Source organism: Panulirus ornatus, chromosome 10 (assembly GCF_036320965.1).
Source record: "Panulirus ornatus isolate Po-2019 chromosome 10, ASM3632096v1, whole genome shotgun sequence".
Lineage (NCBI taxonomy): Eukaryota > Metazoa > Arthropoda > Malacostraca > Decapoda > Palinuridae > Panulirus > Panulirus ornatus.
The window spans coordinates 29,913,397-29,938,280 of record NC_092233.1 but is presented as its reverse complement, the minus strand read 5'-3'; the positions used below and the strand labels follow the sequence as shown (position 1 = coordinate 29,938,280).

At 40.5% G+C, this 24,884-nt stretch overlaps 1 protein-coding gene across 23 annotated transcripts in view; it reads right to left on the bottom strand.

Annotated features, from left to right (window-relative positions):
* Positions 1 to 24,884, bottom strand: part of lap (phosphatidylinositol-binding clathrin assembly protein lap) — an 806,852-nt gene that overhangs the window by 45,583 nt on the left and 736,385 nt on the right. For 13 of the 23 annotated variants that reach the window (XM_071665674.1, XM_071665679.1, XM_071665685.1 and 10 more), the window contains 3 exons: positions 20,051 to 20,284; positions 17,952 to 18,156; positions 325 to 529 (listed from right to left, as the gene is read on the bottom strand). In XM_071665674.1, coding sequence (XP_071521775.1) covers positions 325 to 529; positions 17,952 to 18,156; positions 20,051 to 20,284 — 644 coding nt within the window. The remainder of the gene's footprint in view (positions 1 to 324; positions 530 to 17,951; positions 18,157 to 20,050; positions 20,285 to 24,884) is intronic. The other 10 variants (XM_071665690.1, XM_071665688.1, XM_071665689.1 and 7 more) reach the window with 2 other exon arrangements.

The following is a 24,884-nucleotide window of genomic DNA, read 5'->3' as shown; positions in this document are numbered from 1 at the left end:
TGTGGCTACTGGGAGGTAACTGATACACTTATGGTGTGCACTCCATAGGTTTGCCATATATCTAAATAAAGTTGACTTACTATGAAAGAGCAGGCTTTGAGGAATGACTCACCATAATTTCATAAATTAACTCGAATTCCTTGATATTTGGTGATTTTTTAGTGATGTTACTCATGTTAGGTGCTAAGTGGATGAGAACAACAAAGACAAAATAATCACATCAAGGAGTACATACGTGTTAATATCTATATGATATAATGTTTTCTAAGCGTGCTTTATATAAATTAAAATTCAACCAAATATAAAAAGTAATAAAAAACTCACAATGGGTTGCTGTGGGAAAGTCCCACCCATCTGCATTCCACCACTCCATTGTCCTGGCTGTCCTGTTAAAGGCTGGGCTCCTGGTCCAGCCATGGGTTGTCCTGGCATAGGTGAACGAAAACCTCCAGTGGCAGATGTGGGGGCAGCTGGGGTCCAACCAGCTCCACCTGTCTTGCTCTGAGTCTTTGGGGAGTTCCACTGACCTCTGGGTAGAATGTAAAGTTACATCAAGTAAGACAGCATGGACCAAGACATTTTTACTAAAGAAATATATTTTTAACCCCCCAAAAAAAGAAATGTCTACCTATTCTATCTATATCTCTGGCACCTATTCCCTCCAGGAACTCCAATCAAGGGTGTGACCATGGCTAAAGAGTCTCCACCTACCCTTGTCCTTACATGCCTCCCTCACATACCCCTTTCCATGCATTCTTCCACTTATTTCTTTCCCTCCAGTATTCTTCCACTTTATTTCCTTTCACACCAACCCCTTTATCCGAATTATGACACACTCTCCTTTATAACTCCCAATCTTTCATTCTTTGTACATGCCCAAACTACCTCAAAGTATTATGTTTCACCCATCTTACCAATCCACAATTTATTCCATTTGTATTTCCTGCCATATCACATCTTATCCCTGGGGATAGGGGAGAAAGAATACTTCCCATGCATTCCCCGCGAGTCGTTGAAGGCAACTAAAGGGGATGGTAGTGGGGGGCTAGAAACTCTCCCCTCCTTGTAATTCAACTTTCTAAAAAGGAAACAGAAGGAGTCATGCGGGGAATGCTCATCCTCCACGAAGGCTCAGACTGGGGTGTCTAAATGTGTGAAGATGTAAATAAGATGACAAAAAAGGAGAGATGGTAGTATGTTTGAGGAAAGGAACCTGGATGTTTTGGCTCTGAGTGAAACAAAGCTCAAGGGTAAAGGAGAAGAGTGGTTTGGGAATGTCTTGGGAGTAAAGTCAGGGGTTGGTGAGAGGACAAGAGCAAAGGAAGGAGTAGCACTACTACTGAAGCAGGAGTTGTGGGAGTATGTGATACAGTGTAAGAAAGTAAACTAGATTGATAAGGGTAAAATTGAAAGTGGATGGAGAGAGATGAGTGATTATTGGTGCCTATGCACCTGGTCATGAAAAGAAAGAACATGAAAGGCATGTGTTTGGAAGCAGCTGAGTGAGTGTGTTAGCAGCATTGATGCATGAAACCAAGTTATAGTGATGGGTGATATGAATACAAAGGTGAGTAATGTGGCAGTTGAGGGTATAATTGGTGTAATGGGGTGTTGTGTTGTAAATGGAAATGGTGAAGAGCTTGTGGATCTATTTATTTATTTATTTATTATACTTTGTCGCTGTCTCCCACGTTAGCGAGGTAGCTCAACAAAACAGACAAAAGAATGGCCCAACACACCCACATACACATGTATATACATACACGTCCAGACACACACATATACATACCTATACATCTCAACGTATACATATATATACACAAACAGACATATACATATATACATATGTACATAATTCATACTGTCTACCCTTATTCATTCCTGTCTCCAACCCGCCACACATGAAATGATAACCCCCTCCCCCCGCATGTGCGTGGGGTAGCGCTAGGAAAAGACAAAGTCCTCATTCGTTCACACTCAGTCTCTAGCTGTCATGTATAATGCACCGAAACCACAGCTCCCTTTCCACATCCAGGCCCCACAAAACTTTCCATGGTTTACCTGAGACGCTTCACATGCCCTGGTTCAATCCACTGACAGCACGTCAACTCCGGTATACCATATCGTTCCAATTCACTCTACTCCTTGCACGCCTTTCACCCTCCTGCATTTTCAGGCCCCGATCACTCAATCTTTTTCACTCCATCTTTCCACCTCCAGTTCGGTCTCCCACTTCTTGTTCCCTCCACCTCTGACATATGTCCTCTCTGTTAATCTTTCTTCACTCATTCTCTCCATTTGACCAAACCATTTCAACACACCCTCTTCTGCTCTCTCAACCACACTCTTTTTATTACCACACATCTCTCTTACCCTTTCATTACTTACTCGATCAAACCACCTCACACCACATACTGTCCTCAAACAATCTCATTTCCAGCACATCCACCCTCCTCCGCACAACTCTATCTATAGCCCACGCCTCGCAAACATATAACATTGTTGGAACCACTATTCCTTCAAATATACCCATTTTTGCTTTCCAAGATAACGTTCTCGACTTCCACACATTTTTCAACGCTCCCAGAACTTTTGCCCCTTCCCCCACCGTATAATTCACTTCCGCTTCCATGGTTCCATCCGCTGCCAAATAAATTACCAGATATCTAAAACACTTCACTCCCTCCAGTTTTTCTCCATTCAAACTTACCTCCCAATTGACTTGTCCCTCAACCCTACTGTACCTAATAACCTTGCTCTTATTCACATTTACTCTCAGCTTTCTTCTTTCACACACTTTACCAAACTCACCTGACACATTTACTCTCAGCTTTCTTCTTTCACACACTTTACCAAACTCAGTCACCAGCTTTTGAAGTTTCTCACCCGAATCAGCTACCAGCGCTGTATCATCAGCGAACAACAACTGACTCATATTAGCTCTCTCATCCACAACCGACTGCATACTTGCCCCTCTTTCCAAAACTCTTGCATTAACCTCCCTAACAACTCCATCCATAAACAAATTAAACAACCATGGAGACATCACACACCCCTGCCGCAAACCAACATTCACTGAGAACCAATCACTTTCCTCTCTTCCCCAATCTGATGCTCTGTACATGCCTTCACCCTCTCAATCAATACCCTGCAATATAATTTCCCAGGAATACTCAACAAAACTTATACCTCTGTAATTTGAGCACTCACTCTTATTCCCTTTGCCTTTGTACAACGGCACTATGCAAGCATTCTGCCAGTCCTCAGGTACCTCACCGTAAGTCATACATATATTAAATAACCTTACCAACCAGTCAACAATACAGTCACTCCCTTTTTTAATAAATTCTGCAGCAATACCATCCAAACCCACTGCCTTGCCGGCTTTCCGTAAAGCTTTTACTACCTCTTCTCTGTTTACCAAATCATTTTCCCTAACCCTCTCACTTTGCACATCACCTCGGCTAAAACACCCTATATCTGCCACTCTATCATCTAACACATTCAACAAACCTTCAAAATACTCACTCCATCTCCTTCTCACATTACCACTACTTGTTATCACCTCCCATTAGCCCCCTTCACTGATGTTCCCATTTGTTCCCTTGTCTTGTGCACTTAATTTACCTCTTTCCAAATCATCTTTTTATTCTCCCTAAAATTTAATGATACTCTCTCACCCCATCTCTCATTTGCCTTCTTTTTCGCCTCTTGCACCTTTTTCTTGACCTCCTGCCTCTTTCTTTTATATATCGTCCAATCATTTGCATTATTTCCCGGCAAAAATTGTCCAAATGCCTCTCTCTTCTCTTTTACTAATAATCTTACTTCTTCATCCCATCACTCACTACCCTTTCTCATCTGCCCACCTCCCATGTTTCTCATGCCACAAGCATCTTTTGCACAAGCCATCACTGCTTCCCTAAATACATCCCATTCCTCCCCCACTCCCCTTACGTCCTTTGTTCTCACCTTTTTCTATTCTGTAATCAGTCTCTCAAGGTACTTTCTCACACAAGTCTCCTTCCCAAACTCACTTACTCTCACCACTCTCTTCACCCCAACATTCTTCTTTTCTGAAAACCTCTACAAATCTTCACCTTTGCCTTCACATGATAATGATCAGGCATCCCTCCAGTTGCACCTCTCAGCACATTAACATCCAAAAGTCTCCCTTTCGTGCACCTATCAATTAACACTTAACGCTTGCAGATCTGTGAGCTGAAAAAGGACTGGTGATTGGGAATACTTGGTTTAAAAAGAGATATATACATGAGTATACATATGTAAGTAGGAGAGATGGCCAGAGCATTATTGAATTACATGATAATTGACTGGCGTGTGAAAGAGAGACTTTTAAATGTTAATATGCTGAGAGGGGCAACTGGTGGGATGTCTGATCATTATCTTGTGGAGGCAAAGGTGAAGATTTGTAGAGGTTTTCAGAAAAAAGAGAGAATGTTGGGGTGAAGAGTGTGGTGAGAGTAAGTGACCTTGGAAAGGAGACTTGTGTGAGGAAGTACCAGAAGAGATTGAGTGCAGAATGGAAAAAGGTGAGAGCAAAAGGGTAGTGGGGGAGGAATGGGATGTATTTAGGGAAGCAGTAATGGCTTGCACAAAAGATGCTTGTGGCATGAGAAAGGTGGGAGGTGGGCAGATTAGAAAGGGTAGTGAGTGAAGGAATGAAGTAAGATTGTTAGTGAAAGAGAAGAGAGAGGCATTTGGATGATTGTTACAGGGAAGTAGTGCAAATGACTGGGAGATGTATAAAAGAAAGAGGCAGGAGGTTAAAAGAAAGGTGCAAGAGGTGAAAAAGAGGGCAAATGAGAGTTGGGGGAGAGAGTATCATTAAATTTTAGGGAGACTAAAAAGATGTTTTGGAAGGAGGTAAATAACGTGTGTAAGACAAGAGAATGAATGGGAATATCGGTGAAGGGGACTAATGGGAAGGTAATAACAAGTAGTGGTGAAGTGAGAAGGAGATGGAGTGGTTATTTTGAAGGTTTGTTGAATGTGTTTGATGTTTGAGTGGCAGATATAGGGTGTTTTGGTCGAGGTGGTGTGCGAAGTGAGAGGGTTAGGGAGAATGGTTTGGTAAACACAGAAGAGATAGTAAAAGTTTTGTGGAAGATGAAAGCCAGCAAGGCGGTGGGTTTGGATGGTACTGCAGTGGAATTTAAAAAAAGGGGGTGACTGTGTTGTTGAATGGTTGGTGAAGATATTCAATGTATGTATAGGTCACTGAGAAGTGTTTGAGGATTGGCGGAAAGCAAGCATAGTGCCATTGTATAAAGGCAAAGGGGATGAAGGTGAGTGTTCAAATTACAGAGGTATAAGTTTGTTGAGTATCCCTGGGAAATTATATGGGAGGGTACTGATGTGGAGGGTAAAGGCATGCACAGAGCATCAGATTAGGGAAGAGAAGTGTGGTTTCAGAAGTGGTAGAGGATGTGTGGATCAGGTGTTTGCTTTGAAGAATGTAGGCAAGAAATACTCAGAAAAACAGATGGATTTGTATGTAGCACTTATGGATCTGGAGAAGGCATATGATAAGAGTTGATAGAGATGCTTTGTGGAAGGTATTAAGACTATATGGAGTGGGAGGTTAGTTGCCAGAAGAAGTGAAAAGTTTTTATCAAGGATGTAAGGCATGTGTACAAGTAGGAAGAGTGGAAAGTGATTGGTTCTCAGTGAATGTCGGTTTGCGGCAGGGGTGCGTGATGTCTCCATGGCTGTTTAATATGTTTATGGATGGGGTTGTTAGGGAGGTGAATGCCAGAATTTTGGAGAGAGGGGCAAGTATGCAGTCTGTTGTGGATAAGAGGGCTTAGGAAGTGAGTGAGTTGTTTTTCGGTGATGATACAGCACTGGTGGCTGATTTAGGTGAGAAACTGCAGAAGTTGGTGACTGAGTTTGGTAAAGTGCGTGAAAGAAAGTTGAGAGTAAATATGAACAAGAGCAAGGTTATTAAGTTCAATAGGGTTGAGGTACAAGTTAATTGGGAGGTAAGTTTGAATGGAGAATAATGGAGGAAGTGAAGTGTTTTAGATACCTGGGAGCGAATTTAGTGGCGGATGAAACCATGAAAGTGGAAGCGAGTCACAGGGTGGGGGAGGGGGTCAAGGTTTTGGGAGCACTGAAGAATGTATGGAAGGTGAGAACGTTATCTTGGAGAGCAAAAATGGGTATGTTTGAAGGAATAGTTGTTCCAAAAGTGTTATATGGTTGTAAGGCATAAACTAGACTATAGATAGGGTTGTTGAAGGACTAGTTAATTGGGAGGTAAGTTTGAATGGAGAAAAATGGAGGAAATGAAGTGTTTTCGATACCTGGGAGTGGATTTAGTGGTGGATGAAACCATGGAAGTGGAAGTGGGGGAGGGGGCAAAGGTTCTGGGAGCATTGAAGAATGTGTGGAAGGTGAGAATGTTATCTCGGAGAGCAAAAATGGGTATGTTTGAAGGTATAGTTGTTCCAACAGTGTTATATGGTTGCGAGTAAAGGACTAGATTATAGATAGGGTTGTACAGAGGAGAGTGGATGTGTTGGAAATGAAATGTTTGAGGACAATATGTGGTGTGAGGTGGTTTGATCAAGTAAGTAATGAAAGGGTAAGAGAGATGTGTGGTAATAAAAAGAGTGAGCTGGTGAGAGCAGAAGAGGGTGTATTGAAATGGTTTGGTTACACAGAGAGAATAAGTGAGGAAAGATTGACAAAGAGGTTATATGTGTCAGAGGTGGAGGGAATGAGAAGTGGGAGACCAAACTGGAGGTGGAAGGATGGAGTGAAAAAGATTTTGAGTGATCAGGGCCTGAACATACAGGAAGGTGAAAGGCATGCAAGGAATAGTGTGTATTGGAAGGATGTGGCATACTGGGGTCGCCATGCTGTCAATGGATTGAACCAGAGCATGTGATAAATCTGGGTTAAACCATGGAAAGTTTTGTGGGGCCTGGATGTGGAAAGGGAGCTGTGGTTTCGATGCATTAGACAAGACAGCTAGAGACTGAATGTGAACGAATGTGGCCTTTGTTGTCCTTTCCTAGTGCTACCTCACATGCGCGCAGGGGGAGGGGGGTGCCATTACATGTGTGGCGGGGTAGCGACGGGAATGGACAAAGGCAGCAAGTGGGGATGTGTATATATGTATATGTCTGTGTATCTGTATGTGTACATTGAAATGTATAGGTATGTATATGTGCGTGTGTGGGCATTTATCTATATACAAGTGTATGTGGGTAGGTTTGGCCATTCTTTTGTTTGTCTTCTTGCGCTACCTCGCTAATGCGGGAGACAGCGACTAATGATAATAAAATAAGAATAAAATGTCACATCTTTCATACATCCATTCATTTCTTTCTTCATTCCATATAGTCATACCACATGCTCCACTCAAATAGCACATTTCCACAGCCTAGATTCTTGACCTATGCGACTTATTCCATATCCATGTTTTGGCTGCATAGGTCTGGGGTGGGAGGACTATGCTGTCCCTTAATCCTCTCTTCACTTCCATATTACACCTCTACTATTCATTGTTCTATTGTGAGACCCAGTGACTCTTCTACCCTGTACTACTCTCTCCTTTATTTCTCCTTCAATATCACCAAACATATCCAAGACAGCTCCTAAATACTTGATTTCTCTCACCTTTTCCAGTCTTTCTCCTTCCATATCCAAAATTTAGTACACATTCTTTTTTCACTCTATATGGCTTCAAGAAAATCTCTACTTTCACTCTGTTTCCTTTTCAAATTTGCATTTTCCTTCAATTGCCTATGCTGACACACATCACAAAACACACTCACGACCTTCTGCAATTCCTCTTCACTTTCAGCAAGCAAAACAGTATCATCTGCAAATAAGCTTGCCACTAGCCATCATCTCTCACTGCCACACTCCATATCTGCACTTCCTTTCTCTAGTTTTGCTTTCAACTCTCTTGTCACTCCATGTATAAAAGAAAATGACAGGTCTAGAGAAAGGTGCAATAGGTGAAAAAGAAGGCAAATGAGAGTTGAGGTGAGAGAGTATCATTAAATTTCAGGGAGAATAAAAAGATATTATGGAGGGAGGTTAACAATGTACGTAAGACGAGAACAAATGGAAACATCAATGAAGGGGGCAAATGGGGAGGTAATAACAAGTAGTGATGAAGTGAGGAGATGGAATGAGTATTTTGAAGGTTTGTTGAATGCGTTTGATGATAGAGTGGTAGAGATATAGGGTGATTTGGTTGGGGTGGTGTGCAAAGTGAGAGGGTCAGGGAGAATGATTTGGTAAACAGAGAAGAGGTAGTGAAAGCTTTGCATTAGATGAAAGCCGGCAAGGCGGCAGGTTTGGATGGTATTGCAGTGGAATTTATCAAAAAAGGGGATGACTCTGTTGTTGATTGGTTGGCAAGGATATTCAATGTATTTATGGATCATGGTGAAGTGCCTGAGGGTTGGCAGAATGCATGCATAGTGCCATTGCACAAAGGCAAAGGGGATAAAGGTGAGTGTTCAAATTACAATAGTATAAGTTTGTTAAGTATTCCTGGGAAATTATATGTGAGGGTGTTGATTGAGAACGTAAAGAAAGGCATGTACAGAACATCAGATTGGGGAAGAGCAGTGTGGTTTTAGAAGTGGTAGAGGAAGTGTGGATCAGGTGTGTGCTTTAAAAAATGCATGCGAGAAATACTTGCAAAAACAGATGAATTTGTACATCGGATTTATGGATTTGGAAAAGGCATATGATAGGGTTGATAGAGATGCTTTGTGGAAGGTTTCAAGAGTGTATGGTGTGGGAGGTAAGTTGCTAGAAGCAGTGAAAAGTTTTTACCAAGGATGTAAGGTATGTGTATGAGTAAGAAGAGAGGAGAGTGATTGGTTCCCAGTGAATGTCGGTTTGCGGCAGGGGTGCGTGAGTTCCCTTGGTTGTTTAATTTGTATATGAATGGGGTGGTTAGGGAGGTGAAAGCAAGAGTTTTGGAGAGAGGAGCAAGTACGCAGTCTGTTGTGGATGAGAGGGCTTGGGAAGTGAGTCAGTTGTTGTTTGGTGAATACAGCACTGGTAAAGTGTGTAAAAGGAGAAAGTTGAGAGTAAATGTGAATAAAGCAAGGTAATAATATTAGATTCAGGAGGGTTGAGGGACAACTTAATTGGGAAGTAAGTTTGAAAAACTGGAGGAAATGAAGTGTTTTATGTATCTGAGAGTGGACTTAGCAGCAATTGGAACCATGGAAGCAGAAGTGAGTCACAGAGTGGGGGAGGGGGCGAAGGTTTTGGGAGCGTTGAAGAGTGTGTGGAAGGCGAGAACATTATCTCACAGAGCAAAAATGAGTATGTTTGAAGGAATATGGGCTCCGACAATGTTATATGGTTGTGAGGCATGGACTATAGATGGGGTTGTACAATGAAGGGGGGATGAGTTGGAAATTAGATGTTTAAGGACAATATGTGGTGTGAGGTGGTTTGACCAAGTAAGTAATGAAAGGGTAAGAGAGATGTGTGGTAATAAAAAGTGTGTGGTAGAGAGAGCAGAAAAAGGGGTGAAATGGTTTGGACATATGTAGAGAATGAGTGAGGAAAGATTGACAAAGAGTATATATGTGTCAGAGGTGGAGGGAACGAGAAGTGGGAGACCAAATTGGAGGTGGAAGGATGGAGTGAAAAAAAATTTTGAGTGATCAGGGCCTGAACATACAGGAGGGTGAAAGGCATGCAAGAAATAGACTGAATTGGACCGATGTGGTATACTGGAGTCAATATGCTGTCAATGGACTGAACAAGGGCATTTGAAGCATCTGGGGTAAACCATGGAATGGTCTGTGGGGCCTGGATGTGGAAAGGGAGCTATGGTTTCGGTGCATTACACATGACAGCTAGAGACTGAGTGTGAATGAATGTAACCTCTTTTGTCTTTTCCTGGTGCTACCTCAGTGAAAGGGGGGGAGGGGGATGCTATTTCCTGTGTGGCAGGGTAGTGACAGGAATGGATGAAGGCAAGCACGTATAAATATATAAATGCGTATATGTGTATATGTTTGTGTATGTTGACATGTATATGTATGTATATGTTCGTGCATGTGAGTTTATGTTTATTTTCTTTTTTCTTTTTTTTGCTTTGTCGCTGTCTCCCGCATTTGCGAGGTAGCGCAAGGAAACAGACGAAAGAAATAGCCCAACCCACCCCCATACACATGTATATACATACGTCCACACACGCAAATATACATACCTACACAGCTTTCCATGGTTTACCCCAGACGCTTCATATGCCCTGATTCAACCCACTGACAGCACGTCAACCCCGGTATACCACATCGATCCAATTCACTCTATTCCTTGCCCTCCTTTCACCCTCCTGCATGTTCAGGCCCCGATCACACAAAATCTTTTTCACTCCATCTTTCCACCTCCAATTTGGTCTCCCACTTCTCCTCGTTCCCTCCACCTCCGACACATATATCCTCTTGGTCAATCTTTCCTCACTCATTCTCTCCATGTGCCCAAACCATTTCAAAACACCCTCTTCTGCTCTCTCAACCACGCTCTTTTTATTTCCACACATCTCTCTTACCCTTACGTTACTTACTCGATCAAACCACCTCACACCACACATTGTCCTCAAACATCTCATTTCCAGCACATCCACCCTCCTGCGCACAACTCTTCCATAGCCCACGCCTCGCAACCATACAACATTGTTGGAACCACTATTCCTTCTAACATACCCATTTTTGCTTTCCGAGATAATGTTCTCGACTTCCACACATTCTTCAAGGCTCCCAGAATTTTCGCCCCCTCCCCCACCCTATGATTCACTTCCGCTTCCATGGTTCCATCCGCTGCCAGATCCACTCCCAGATATCTAAAACACTTTACTTCCTCCAGTTTTTCTCCATTCAAACTTACCTCCCAATTGACTTGACCCTCAACCCTACTGTACCTAATAACCTTGCTCTTATTCACATTTACTCTTAACTTTCTTCTTTCACACACTTTACCAAACTCAGTCACCAGCTTCTGCAGTTTCTCACATGAATCAGCCACCAGCGCTGTATCATCAGCGAACAACAACTGACTCACTTCCCAAGCTCTCTCATCCCCAACAGACTTCATACTTGCCCCTCTTTCCAAAACTCTTGCATTTACCTCCCTAACAACCCCATCCATAAACAAATTAAACAACCATGGAGACATCACACACCCCTGCCGCAAACCTACATTCACTGAGAACCATTCACTTTCCTCTCTTCCTACACGTACACATGCCTTACATCCTCAATAAAAACTTTTCACTGCTTCTAACAGCTTGCCTCCCACACCATATATTCTTAATACCTTCCACAAAGCATCTCTATCAACTCTATCATATGCCTTCTCCAGATCCATAAATGCTACATACAAATCCATTTGCTTTTCTAAGTATTTCTCACATACATTCTTCAAAGCAAACACCTGATCCACACATCCTCTACCACTTCTGAAACCACACTGCTCTTCCCCGATCTGATGCTCTGTACATATATATATATATATTGGCGGAATGCATGCATAGTGCCATTGTACAAAGGCAAAGGGGATAAGAGTGAGTGCTCAAATTTCAGAGGTAAAAGTTTGTTGAGTATTCCTGGGAAATTATATGGGAGGGTATTGATTGAGAGGGTGAAGGCATGTACAGAGCATCAGATTGGGGAAGAACAGTGTGGTTTCAGAAGTGGTAGGGGATGTGTGGATCAGGTGTTTGCTTTGAAGAATGTATGTGAGAAATACTTAGAAAAGCAAATGGATTTGTATGTAGCATTTATGGATCTGGAGAAGGCATATGATAGAGTTGATAGAGATGCTCTGTGGAAGGTATTAAGAATATATGGTGTGGGAGGAAAATTGTTAGAAGCAGTGAAAAGTTTTTATCGAGGATGTAAGGCATGTGTACGTGTAAGAAGAGAGGAAAGTGATTGGTTCTCAGTGAATGTAGGTTTGCGGCAGGGGTGTGTGATGTCTCCATGGTTGTTTAATTTGTTTATGGATGGGGTTGTTAGGGAGGTAAATGCAAGAGTTTTGGAAAGAGGGGCAAGTATGAAGTCTGTTGGGGATTAGAGAGCTTGGGAAGTGAGTCAGTTGTTGTTCGCAGATGATACAGCGCTGGTGGCTGATTCATGTGAGAAACTGCAGAAGCTGGTGACTGAGTTTGGTGAAGTGTGTGGAAGAAGAAAGTTAAGAGTAAATGTGAATAAGAGCAAGGTTATTAGGTACAGTAGGGTTGAGGGTCAAGTCAATTGGGAGGTGAGTTTGAATGGAGAAAAACTGGAGGAAGTGAAGTGTTTTAGATATCTGGGAGTGGATCTGGCAGCGGATGGAACCATGGAAGCGGAAGTGGATCATAGGGTGGGGGAGGGGGGCGAAAATTCTGGTGGCCTTGAAAAATGTGTGGAAGTCGAGAACATTATCTCGGAAAGCAAAAATGGGTATGTTTGAAGGAATAGTGGCTCCAACAATGTTGTATGGTTGCGAGGCGTGGGCTATGGATAGAGTTGTGCGCAGGAGGATGGATGTGCTGGAAATGAGATGTTTGAGGACAATGTGTGGTGTGAGGTGGTTTGATCGAGTGAGTAACGTAAGGGTAAGAGAGATGAGTGGAAATAAAAAGAGCGTGGTTGAGAGAGCAGAAGAGGGTGTTTTGAAGTGGTTTGGGCACATGGAGAGAATGAGTGAGGAAAGATTGACCAAGAGGATATATGTGTCGGAGGTGGAGGGAACGAGGAGAAGAGGGAGACCAAATTGGAGGTGGAAAGATGGAGTGAAAAAGATTTTGTGTGATCGGGGCCTGAACATGCAGGAGGGTGAAAGGAGGGCAAGGAATAGAGTGAATTGGAGCGATGTGGTATACCGGGGTTGACGTGCTGTCAGTGGATTGAATCAAGGCATGTGAAGCGTCTGGGGTAAACCATGGAAAGCTGTGTAGGTATGTATATTTGCGTGTGTGGACGTATGTATATACATGTGTATGGGGGGGTTGGGCCATTTCTTTCGTCTGTTTCCTTGCGCCACCTCGCAAATGCGGGAGACAGCGACAAAGTATAATAAATAAATAAATATATATATATATATATATATATATATATATATATATATATATATATATATATATATATATATATATATATATATTTTTTTTTATACTTTGTCGCTGTCTCCCGCGTTTGCGAGGTAGCGCAAGGAAACAGACGAAAGAAATGGCCCAACCCCCCCTCATACACATGTATATACATACGTCCACACACGCAAATATACATACCTACACAGCTTTCCATGGTTTACCCCAGACGCTTCACATGCCTTGATTCAATCCACTGACAGCACGTCAGCCCCGGTATACCACATCGCTCCAATTCACTCTATTCCTTGCCCTCCTTTCACCCTCCTGCATGTTCAGGCCCCGATCACACAAAATCTTTTTCTCTCCATCTTTCCACCTCCAATTTGGTCTCCCTCTTCTCCTTGTTCCCTCCACCTCCGACACATATATCCTCTTGGTCAATCTTTCCTCACTCATCCTCTCCATGTGCCCAAACCACTTCAAAACACCCTCTTCTGCTCTCTCAACCACGCTCTTTTTATTTCCACACATCTCTCTTACCCTTACGTTACTCACTCGATCAAACCACCTCACACCACACATTGTCCTCAAACATCTCATTTCCAGCACATCCATCCTCCTGCGCACAACTCTATCCATAGCCCACGCCTCGCAACCATACAACATTGTTGGCACCACTATTCCTTCAAACATACCCATTTTTGCTTTCCGAGATAATGTTCTCGACTTCCACACATTCTTCAAGGCCCCCAGAATTTTCGCCCCCTCCCCCACCCTATGATCCACTTCCGCTTCCATGGTTCCATCCGCTGCCAGATCCACTCCCAGATATCTAAAACACTTCACTTCCTCCAGTTTTTCTCCATTCAAACTCACCTCCCAATTGACTTGACCCTCAACCCTACTGTACCTAATAACCTTGCTCTTATTCACATTTACTCTTAACTTTCTTCTTCCACACACTTTACCAAACTCAGTCACCAGCTTCTGCAGTTTCACACATGAATCAGCCACCAGCGCTGTGTCATCAGCGAACAACAACTGACTCACTTCCCAAGCTCTCTCATCCCCAACAGACTTCATACTTGCCCCTCTTTCCAAAACTCTTGCATTTACCTCCCTAACAACCCCATCCATAAACAAATTAAACAACCATGGAGACATCACACACCCCTGCCGCAAACCTACATTCACCGAGAACCAATCACTTTCCTCTCTTCCTACACGTACACATGCCTTACATCCTCGATAAAAACTTTTCACTGCTTCTAACAACTTTCCTCCCACACCATATATTCTTAATACCTTCCACAGAGCATCTCTATCAACTCTATCATATGCCTTCTCCAGATCCATAAATGCTACATACAAATCCATTTGCTTTTCTAAGTATTTCTCACATACATTCTTCAAAGCAAATATATATATATATGAGTGGTTGGGCCATTCTTTGTCTGTTTCCTGGCACTACCTTGCTGATGTGGGAAAAAGCAATTAAGTATAATAAGAATATAATAAATTGATATTTATTTTATTTATTTACTAATTTACTATAATCGCTGTTTCCTACTTCAGTGAGGTAGCGCAAGGAAACAGATGAAGAATGGCCCAACCACTCATATACACATACATATACATAAATGCCCATACCTGCACATATACATACATATACGTTCCAACAAATACATACATGTACATACACAGACATATATATGTACACATCCATACTTGCTGCCTTCATCCATTCCCAACGCCACCCCACCACACAGGAAACAGATTCCCCCCCGAGCAAGGCAGTGCAAGGAAAAGACAAAAAGGCCACAACTGTTCACACTCAGTTTCTAGCTGTCATGTGTAATGCACCGAATCCACAGCTCCCTTTTCACATCCAGGCCCCACAAACCTTTCCATGGTTTATCCCAGATGCTTCACATTCACAATGGTTCAATACATTGACAGCACATTGACCCTAGTATACCAAATTGTTCCAATTCACTCTATTCCTTGCACTCCTTTCACCCTCCTCTATGTTCGGCTCCAATCGCTCAAAATCTTTCTCACTCCATCCTTCCACCTCCAATTTGGTCTCCCGCTTCTTCTTCTTCCCTCCACCTTTGACACATATATCCTCTTTGTCAATCTTTCCTCACTCATTCTCTCCATGTGTCCAAACCATTTCAACACACCCTCTTCTGCTCTCTCAACCACACTCTTTTTATTACCACACATCTCTCTTATCCTTTCATTACTTACTTGATTAAACCACCTCACACCACATATTGTCCTCAAACATTTCATTTCCAACATATCCACACTCCTCTGTACAACCCTATCTATAGTCTAGTCCATGCCTCACAACCGTATAACACAGTTGGAACAACTTTTCTTTCAACATACCAATTTTTGCTCTCCGAGATAACGTTCTTGCCTTCCACACATTCTTCAACACTCCCAGAACCTTTGCACCCTCCCCCACCATGTGACTCACATCCACTTCCATGGTTCCATCCACTGCTAAGTCCACTCCTAAATATGTAAAACACTTCACTTCCTTCATTCAAACTTACCTAACAATCAATTTGTCTCTCAACCCTACTGAACCTAATAACCTTGCTCTTATTCACATCTACTCTCAACTTTCCTCTTTCACGCACTTTACCAAACTCAGTCACCAACATCTGCACTTTTTCATCTGAATCAGCCACCAGCACTGTATCATCATCAAACAACAACTGACTCACTTCCCAAGCCCTCTCATCCACAACAGTTTGCATACTTGCCCCTCTCTCCAAAACTCTTGCATTCACCTCCCTAACAACCCCATCCATAAACAAATTAAACAACCATGGAGACATCACGCACCCCTGCCGCAAACTGACATTCATTGAGAACCAATCACATTCCTCTCTTCCTACTCGTACACATGCCTTACATCCATGTTAAAAACTTTTTACTGCATCTAGCAACTTATCTCCCACACCATATACTCTTTACACCTTCCACAAAGCATCTCTATCAACCCTATAATATGCCTTCTCCAGATCCATAAATGCTACCATACAAATCCATCTGTTTTCTAAGTATTTCTCACATACATTCTTTAAAGCAAACACCTAATCCACACATCCTCTACCATTTCTGAAACCACACTGCTCTTCCCAAATCTGATGTTCTGTACATGCCTTTACCCTCTTAATCAACACCCTCCCATATAATTTCCCAAGAGTACTCAACAAACTTTTGCCTAGTAATTTGAACACTCACCTTTATCCCCTTTGCCTTTGTACAATGGCATTATGCATGCATTATGCCAATCCTCAGGCACTCCACGATGATCCATACATACACTGAATATCCTTCCCAACCAATCAACAACACGGTCACCCCCTTTTTAATAAATTCCACTACAATACCATCCAAACTCGCTGCTTTGCCAGCTTTCATCTTCCACAAGGCTTTCACTACCTCTTCTCTGTTACCAAACTATTCTCCCTGACCCTCTCACTTCACACCATCCCGACCAAAACAACCTATATCTGCCACTCCATCATCAAACACATTCAAAAACCTTCAAAATACTCACTCCACAACTACTTGTTATTACCTCCCCATTTGACCTGTTCACCAATGTTCTCATTTGTACTCTTGTCTTGTGCATGTTATTTACCTCCTTCCAAAACATCTTTTTATTCATAATTTTTAATGATAATCTCTCACCCTAACTCTCATTTGCCCTCTTTTTCACCACTTGCACCTTTCTCTTGACCTCCTTCCGCTTTCTTTTATACATCTCTCAGTCATTTGCACTACTTCCCTGCAAAAATTGTCGAAATGCCTCACTTTTCTCTTTCACTGACAACCATACTTCATCCCACCACTCACTACCTTTCAAATCTGCCCCCTCCTATCTTTCTCATGCAACATGCATCTTTTGTGCAAACTGTCACTGCTTCCCTAAATACATCTCATTCCTCCCCCACTCTCCTTACATCATTTGCTCTCACCTTTTGCCATTCTACACTCAATCTCCCCTGGTACTTCCTCACACAAGTCTCCTTTCCAAGCTCACTTACTCTCCCCACTCTTTTCTCCCCAACATCATCTCTTTTTTTTCTGAAAACCTCTACAAGTCTTCACCTCCACAAGATAGTGATCAGACATCCCTCCAGCTGCCCCTCTCGGCACATTAACATACCTTATACTCTTGGTAAAAACTTTTCACTCTTTCTAGCAACTTACCTCCCACACAGCCACTCTACTCCTCAGTCAGCAAATCCATGCATACCACCACCATCCCATATACTTTCCATAAGCATAAAGTGTCTTTGAGCTTAATTTTCTCAACCAGTCCTTTCTCTTTCCCAGGCTTCTTTCTCACATTCTCATTTCTCACTTAATTCTACACCTAATCAACACATTTCACCACCATACATCACGGCAGGCTGAACCACTCATCCCAACAGGCTCTGTCACCCCTTCCTGAAGGAAAAAGGCATCAGGTATATAAAACAAATGGAGGCTTTTTCACAAATGCAAGCTCAAACTCCAAACTCTTATGATTTTCCTCAAGCTCCAGCAGCTTGCAAACCATTCATTAGTCTTACTGATATTAAGGAATCCATTCAATCAACTTTTCTAATTTGTTTTTAGTCTCAGTACAATCAAAACTCACTAATTCCAAGACTGAAAAACTCATTTCAGTACTCTATTTCTCTCAATTCATTGTCTACTCAGTTAACTACTATGGATCATTGTATAGTTTGATGTGAAAACAAGATATTGCTTCAATGAAATTATGAACTCAGCCATAGAGTTTCTCAGACCACAAGATGACAAAATATAGTTTCTACATAAAACTCACTTTTGTGCCACAGGACCTTTAATGTTAAGGTTGTCGACGAGGGATGATAGAGACATGTCAAGGTCACTACTAATAAGCTTTCCAGGCTGTGCAGCTGGTGCTGTGGTCTGGGTGCCTATGATGGGAGCTGCTGACACAGTGCCTACACTTGTCACACCACCAACACTTCCTTCTGGTTTTAGAATGTCTCCATATCCATCAAATGCTGTAGTAAGGTGATAAGATTAGATAATACAGTTCACAAAATAATGCTCATTAAATAAAATAAATTTTGTTACTCTATTTCAAGATTCCAATGAAATTAATGAATATATCCCAAAACTCAGTAAAATTAGCAAGTAAATAATCAAGAAGAAAGAATACCTGATTATAATTTCATATCTTTTTTCATATTGGCCTATAATAGCTTCAAAATGAATGTCATATTTATAAAGTTAAAAGGTTACAATTTACAGCAAAAATGTAGATATAGAAATGGTATGAGGTAGACACTTTCAAAGACAGAATTTCTCTTAAAATCAAAAAAAGACTGCACTGATGGAGATATTATCTCATCATTTAAAACTATACATGCAGAAATATGAGACATGCATATAACCAAGATAAAGTACCAATACCAATAATTAATACAATTAGTACATATCACCACAACACAAAGACACTCCATTACAAAACAACTTACTATGACACTTTGTTTCTCTTCAAACTCATACCAACATTAAGCATTTCTGGCCCAACAAATTTCAGTAAACTGACTATTCATACACCTACCCCTCAGTACTAACTTTACTACCAGATTTATGAAGTTGAAACATACCAAAAGAGGTAATAACTCTATCAGCAATTAATAGATGATGTGAAAAAGCATGCACTGAAACAGAACAAAAGCAGAAACAAGTAATGGGCAAGGTTAATCAAATATTATGTACATTTAGGTCTGAAGTGAGTATGTAAAAAGAAAAAAAGGAGTGCTGTGAGAAAGCATACAAGGTTGGTTTGTCATGATGTCAAGTTCTAATTCTTGTTTTCACATAATGTAAAGCAATCTTATCTGCATTCTGAAAAATACCTTCTGATATATTTAATTACTAATGTACATGGCTGGTACTTAACATCAACAGTCTAGAATGATGACAGCAATCTGCAAACAAGGATTATGTACATACTTGATATACATATACATCACACACTTCTATTTATGTTTAAAATGTGTTGACACAAGGCTAGTGGGCAATGCACAATGATAATTCAGTGCAAAGTGACCCATGCCACGTGCAAGCCTGAATGTAAACACACAAAGTTAGGTATTAATTTTGAAAGTGCTTAGGAGAGCAGATTTCTTACTGGGAGAGGCTTCAAACTCTACACTTGCTTTTACTTATCAAGATGCTGATGGTGGTGGTAATATGATGTAACAATGTTACAAAGACAGTTTTGGTTAGGTGGTTGTGATAATGCCTTGTGTATAATAACAGTGAATATAATTCCAAATGAAATGATACAACAGTGGTGATGCAAGTGATTCAAAAATTCAGCAATACTGGTGTACTGGCGTGAGAGGGAGATGGAAAAAGGGAGGCAAATCCACAAGAAGGGATTATCCCAACTGGGGCATGTGGATTTGATGGGGTGGACATGGTGGAGGGGTTAGTCATACTGGATATACAAAGGACACTATTGAGTGGTTTCACTGTGGGTATGATTACAAAATGGAGGCAAAATGTTCATCTAGGGGGTTCATAAACGCATGGATATGGCAGTATAGTTGTCATGGAGTTAAAAGAGTGGTCGTCATGGTGGAAGTAACAGCATGGACATGAAGGAGGTGTGCTTGTCATGGTAAATGTAACAAAGCCAATAAGGTAGCACTATGGTTTTTCATGGTAACTATAGCAGTATGGACATGGTGATGATTTAAAAGCACGAAAATAGTGGTAGCAAGGACGCCACAGTTGTTTTAATAGTATGGATATTGGTGCTGGAGTACTGTCTTGATGAATCTGACAATGTATATTTGTTGAGGTGCTGTTTTTATGGTAGATGTAACAGTATGGACATGGTAGGGGTGACAGTCAGGATAGTGGTTGTGTGGTTGTCACCTTGGGACTGAGCAGGTGGCACGGTGGAAGCCTGAGAGGGCAAGCCACTGCTGCCAACGCCTGCCAGGGGGTCCAAGCCACCCAACAGGTCAGCTGTGCCAGTGGTAGTGGTACTGGTGGTGTCCTGTGAGATGACACCACCCTGAGGGGGAAGGGAAGGACCGGAAGGGCCTGACACGCCAAAGTCAGCAAAAGGATTGACGTCGGAGTCGGTGCCACCTCCTACCACTGCAGCTTGCAAGAGAAGAGTAGTGCAGAGGTCACACAAAAGATTGCTCTCTCTTTCATTCTTTCTACCACAGAGACATTGCATTTACTCTAGAAGTACCTACACTTCCAATATTGCAGACATATCACTAACTACCTTGCATATCTCACCTCAAAAATTATAAGCAAATGAAACAAATTGCTAATTGGGCATTCTAGTGGCAAACATTTTATAAATATAGAAAAAAGTACACAAATATTCTATATTATTGAAAATCTGACATAAGTGTTTAACCTCTCACAACCTCATTTCCCTCTTATAAAAACCGTTTCCTTCTTGTAAAACCACCAAAAATGAACAACTTTATCCTCTTCAATTCCATCTAATGCATCTCAATTATCAGCATTACAAAAAACTGTATCTGTTATCATGGCAAATTTTTATCATAGCCTTAATTTGAAGAATTCTCGTATAAATATCTAAAAAAAAAAAAAAAAATGGGGTAAAAATCATTACGAATTATGATAAAGGCATATGTCTAATAAACATATAAAACCGTAAGTAATCAGTGCTTCATACTTATTCATATAATCACTCCTGAAAAATAAAAGAGCACTCCCATTTATCTGCTGAATCATGTTACTGTAAATGGAATCATCCCCAATCCTAATAACTGCATATACAGGTACACCACTGAATTTCCTGCAACTGATGGTTCGTTACCTCCTTTAGTCTAGACAAAATTACATGAGGGAACTTGAAATTACCGCGGTCACCAGACTAGTTTACTGGGTGGCCACAGATGACGTTGAGTGTAGGGCGCGCTTATTTACATTCTCTACACTGCACTTGATGGTGGTGATACCGCAATTCTGTGAGATTCTTAGCTTATTTTGCATAAATTTAACCCTAGCTATGGCTTCTGAGATATATGAGAGTGTCAGTCGTGGTGTCAAACATAAACACTAGTCCATATTGATCCAAGGTAAAGTAAAAGTAGAACTGTTGAAAGAATGGATTGTGGTGTTTCGGTGCATAAGCTGTGTGACACCTACAGTACTGGTTTGTCAACAGTTTATGATATTAAGAAGCAGAGGGAGAAAATATTGAAATTCTATGCAGACAGCGATTCCAAGAAGCAAATGACGATTAGAAAAACTATGAAAGATGGTAAGAGCACTGAGCATGATCGAGTGATGATGGAATGGTTTCAACAGCATCAGAGTGATGGAGTGGACTTGTCAGGTAGCATGATAATGAACCAGGCTAAGTTGTTCCATAAAGAACTTAAATTACAACATAAGCATAACTATAGTGAAGGATGGCTTCAAAGATTCAAGAGGCGTCATGGAATTTCCATAAGTAAAGTGTGCTGAGAAAAGCGGTCTGTAAACCATGAAGGAGCAGCCAAGTATGTGGACGAATTTGTGAAACTCGTAACTGACAAGCACCTCAGTCCTGAGCAGGTGTATAATGTATCTAATTTACATTTAATATTTGTTTAATTTAAATTTCTAGCAGTCCATGGTATACTTTAGACACATGGGAGATGTATAATTAGTGGGTTAGAAGCAAGTTAATGAATTATTATTATGTGACCACGGATGGTCTGGTAAAATGGTTAATCCGGCCAGGCTTTGGAAACAAGAGTGCTGGAAAATCGGTGACGTACCTGTAATTGAGTGTATCATAGCTAATGATCTAACATCATGATCAATAATCACTACATAATCAAGAAGCAGTTTTTTTAATTCAAGTAAATGGAAATGGAAAATGTCATATATATCTAATAAACATTTTTGCAAAAACTTTGTTAAGTTACCTTCTCCCATATAAAGAGCAATAGACAGTCTTCTGATTATATGCAGTTTCCAAATAATGTGGTGAGAACAAAGTTATGGAGGTAGTGAAAAAGTTCCTTCTTTGACCTCTTTAACAATTTTAGTTTTTCACATTTTTTGCAAAGTGACTTTCTTTTGAGTCCAAATCATGATGACTGACAATCTCTTGAGCATCCCACCACAAATGATACCCTACTATCCCTGACTCGTCCTTGAATCAAATCTCTATTTAATGAAAGGTGTGGCTGAGGATTCATCTGGCTTATGTTTACAGAATTTCACAGAAAGACTGCCTTAAGGAATGGCACTCTCCATGGAAAGGACAGGAAGACTGCAACTTCACTCACTGGTGAAGATATACAGAACAGATGCTCCCCAACTTATGACCTATGCAACTTACGACCATCAGTGCACACGACTGAAAAAATATACATAAAAGATCTGTCAATATAAAAATTATGCTTGGTCGTACGTCCGCTAGTTCTAATGGCTGCATGCCTACAATAGAGAATGTCAGACGATCCTGGCATTACGTATATCACAGCATCTCTCTCAATTCTTGCTCTCAGTTGTCATTCAGTTAGCGTGCGTTATTCAATTGAATCTAACAAATTTTCATGCTGGATTAAACTACTTTTGTATTATACCCCAAAGAAGATGATGAGCAAGAGGAAAAACCCATCAAATGATTGATCTGGCAAGAAGCAGAGGAAGACGTTCTATTTGGAATTGAAAATGAAGGTAATCACCTGATATGAAGGAAAAAAAGTTAATGTGACTGCATGTGATCTACAGTTGTTCCATTTGATGGTCTCCACAATCTTAAAGAACAAAGAAAAAATACCTGAAACAGTGGAAGATTCTACGAAATGGAAAAGTTGTTGATACTGTGGATGCAAGATCAAATTCAAAAAATGTCTATCACGAAGCTTACTAACAATTAGGCGAAGGCTAGAAGTCCTTTTTGAGACTCTGAAGGAGTGAGCTGGAAAGGATTACAAGAACTTCAAGCAAGTCATGGTTGGTTCAAGAGATTTAAAAGGAGCTGCCAAAAAGTTCATTGAAAATTTTGATGAATCAATCTCTGAACTAAAGAATCCTAAACAAAAGGTAAAAAGAAACTGCAGAATCATACAATAAAGCTGGTTAATAAAAAACAAGAAAATCATGATAGAGACTGACTAGGATAAAAGAAAGCTGTACAGGTATATGAATTCTACATGCCATGCTGACTTATATCCATTTCAAGTTCCAACTGGTCAGTCAGAACAGAATTCGAAAGTATGTCAGGGAGCATCTGCATATGAATATCCTTTAATAGTTAACACTTCACTCTCTTTTACTGCTTTTCACTTAAATTTACTCAGCTTTTACATGTTTCCCTGTACTCTCTGTTCCCCTTGCATACTTGAGATAATCTTCACTGATTTCATAATATATCTAGTCATTTAAGTGGCAGCTCCTTCATTAATATGCGAGCCAAACTTTAAAGGCATCTAACAACTATTTTTGAGCTTTAGAGTAGTGCTGGTTCTCCTACATACAAAAGTTGAATATTAATCTGGAAACATTGTGTAGATTCTATATCTACTACCTGAGTGAAAACAAAAGCATACATGATATATAACACAATCAGGTGTGCAAGAACCACTGATATCTACACATACACTAAATATAGAAAGATGTTGAGTTTGCATTTGTTATTCACTCAATGTTTCTTTGTATTACATGAACAGCGAAAATAAATCTATAACCATGTAACATAAAAAGTTTCTTTCAGAACTAAAACTTCAGTCATCTTCCACTGCTCTTGACGGTCATTACGATCAGTTCAAACAATAAAAGAGTGACAACAAATGTGGAAGGAAATCTTTTTCTAAATCAATACAAAATGCTGAGAAAATCTATGATGTCTCCTACCTCCCTACATGGTAACATAAGCCTCTAGCCACTAAAATGCCCTCTTAACAGTAAGAATTATGAAATTCAAGTGAGAAAATCTATAAAAACAGTTCAAAATCAAATTGTCTTGTAGGTTATGGGAATGAACTGAAATGACAAAGTATTCTACACATTCATAACTGTGCTTACAGTAGAACACAGACTAACTGCATCCATCCCACAAAAAAATCCCTGCAATTAATATTACATAAAGGTAAAATGAATGAAATCCTTAATAAGTAACCAATAGTAAAAAAGTTATGAGATATTTTCCAAGGAATCAGTCACTATCAATGAACTAAAACAAAAAGGCCATTGCCCGTACTTCTACAAAAAAGACAATACTATAAGCAAATGAATTATGAAAAATTAATGCAATTTCCTGATGCATTGTGCTATAATCCACAATGTTCAGTCAGATGTAGTCCAAAGTTTATAACCATATCTTTCTTTCACAATTCTGTGTTCCACTGTATCAAGTGCTGCTTTTCTGCATCATATACTATACTTACAAAACAAGCATTCTATGCATTTACACTTGTTCTTAGCAATGTTCATAACTCAAGCCATCCTGATAACCGCAAGTGTCACCTACATGAGGTTAAAACTAAATTTCTTCAAACATCTTTATATGAATTCATTTATAGTTCTGTTTAAAAATAAGCCTAATAATCACCCTAAATATATCACGTCATCATTTGTGTAATTAGCAGTGTCTCTAGTTAAATAAGTAAAGTCCTATTACAGTGCCTTTGGGTTAATATAAATGTTTCAGGTTTGTTACTATGTCACTATCAAGCATAAATAACCACATTCTTGAACACCACAATGTAGCATTACCATC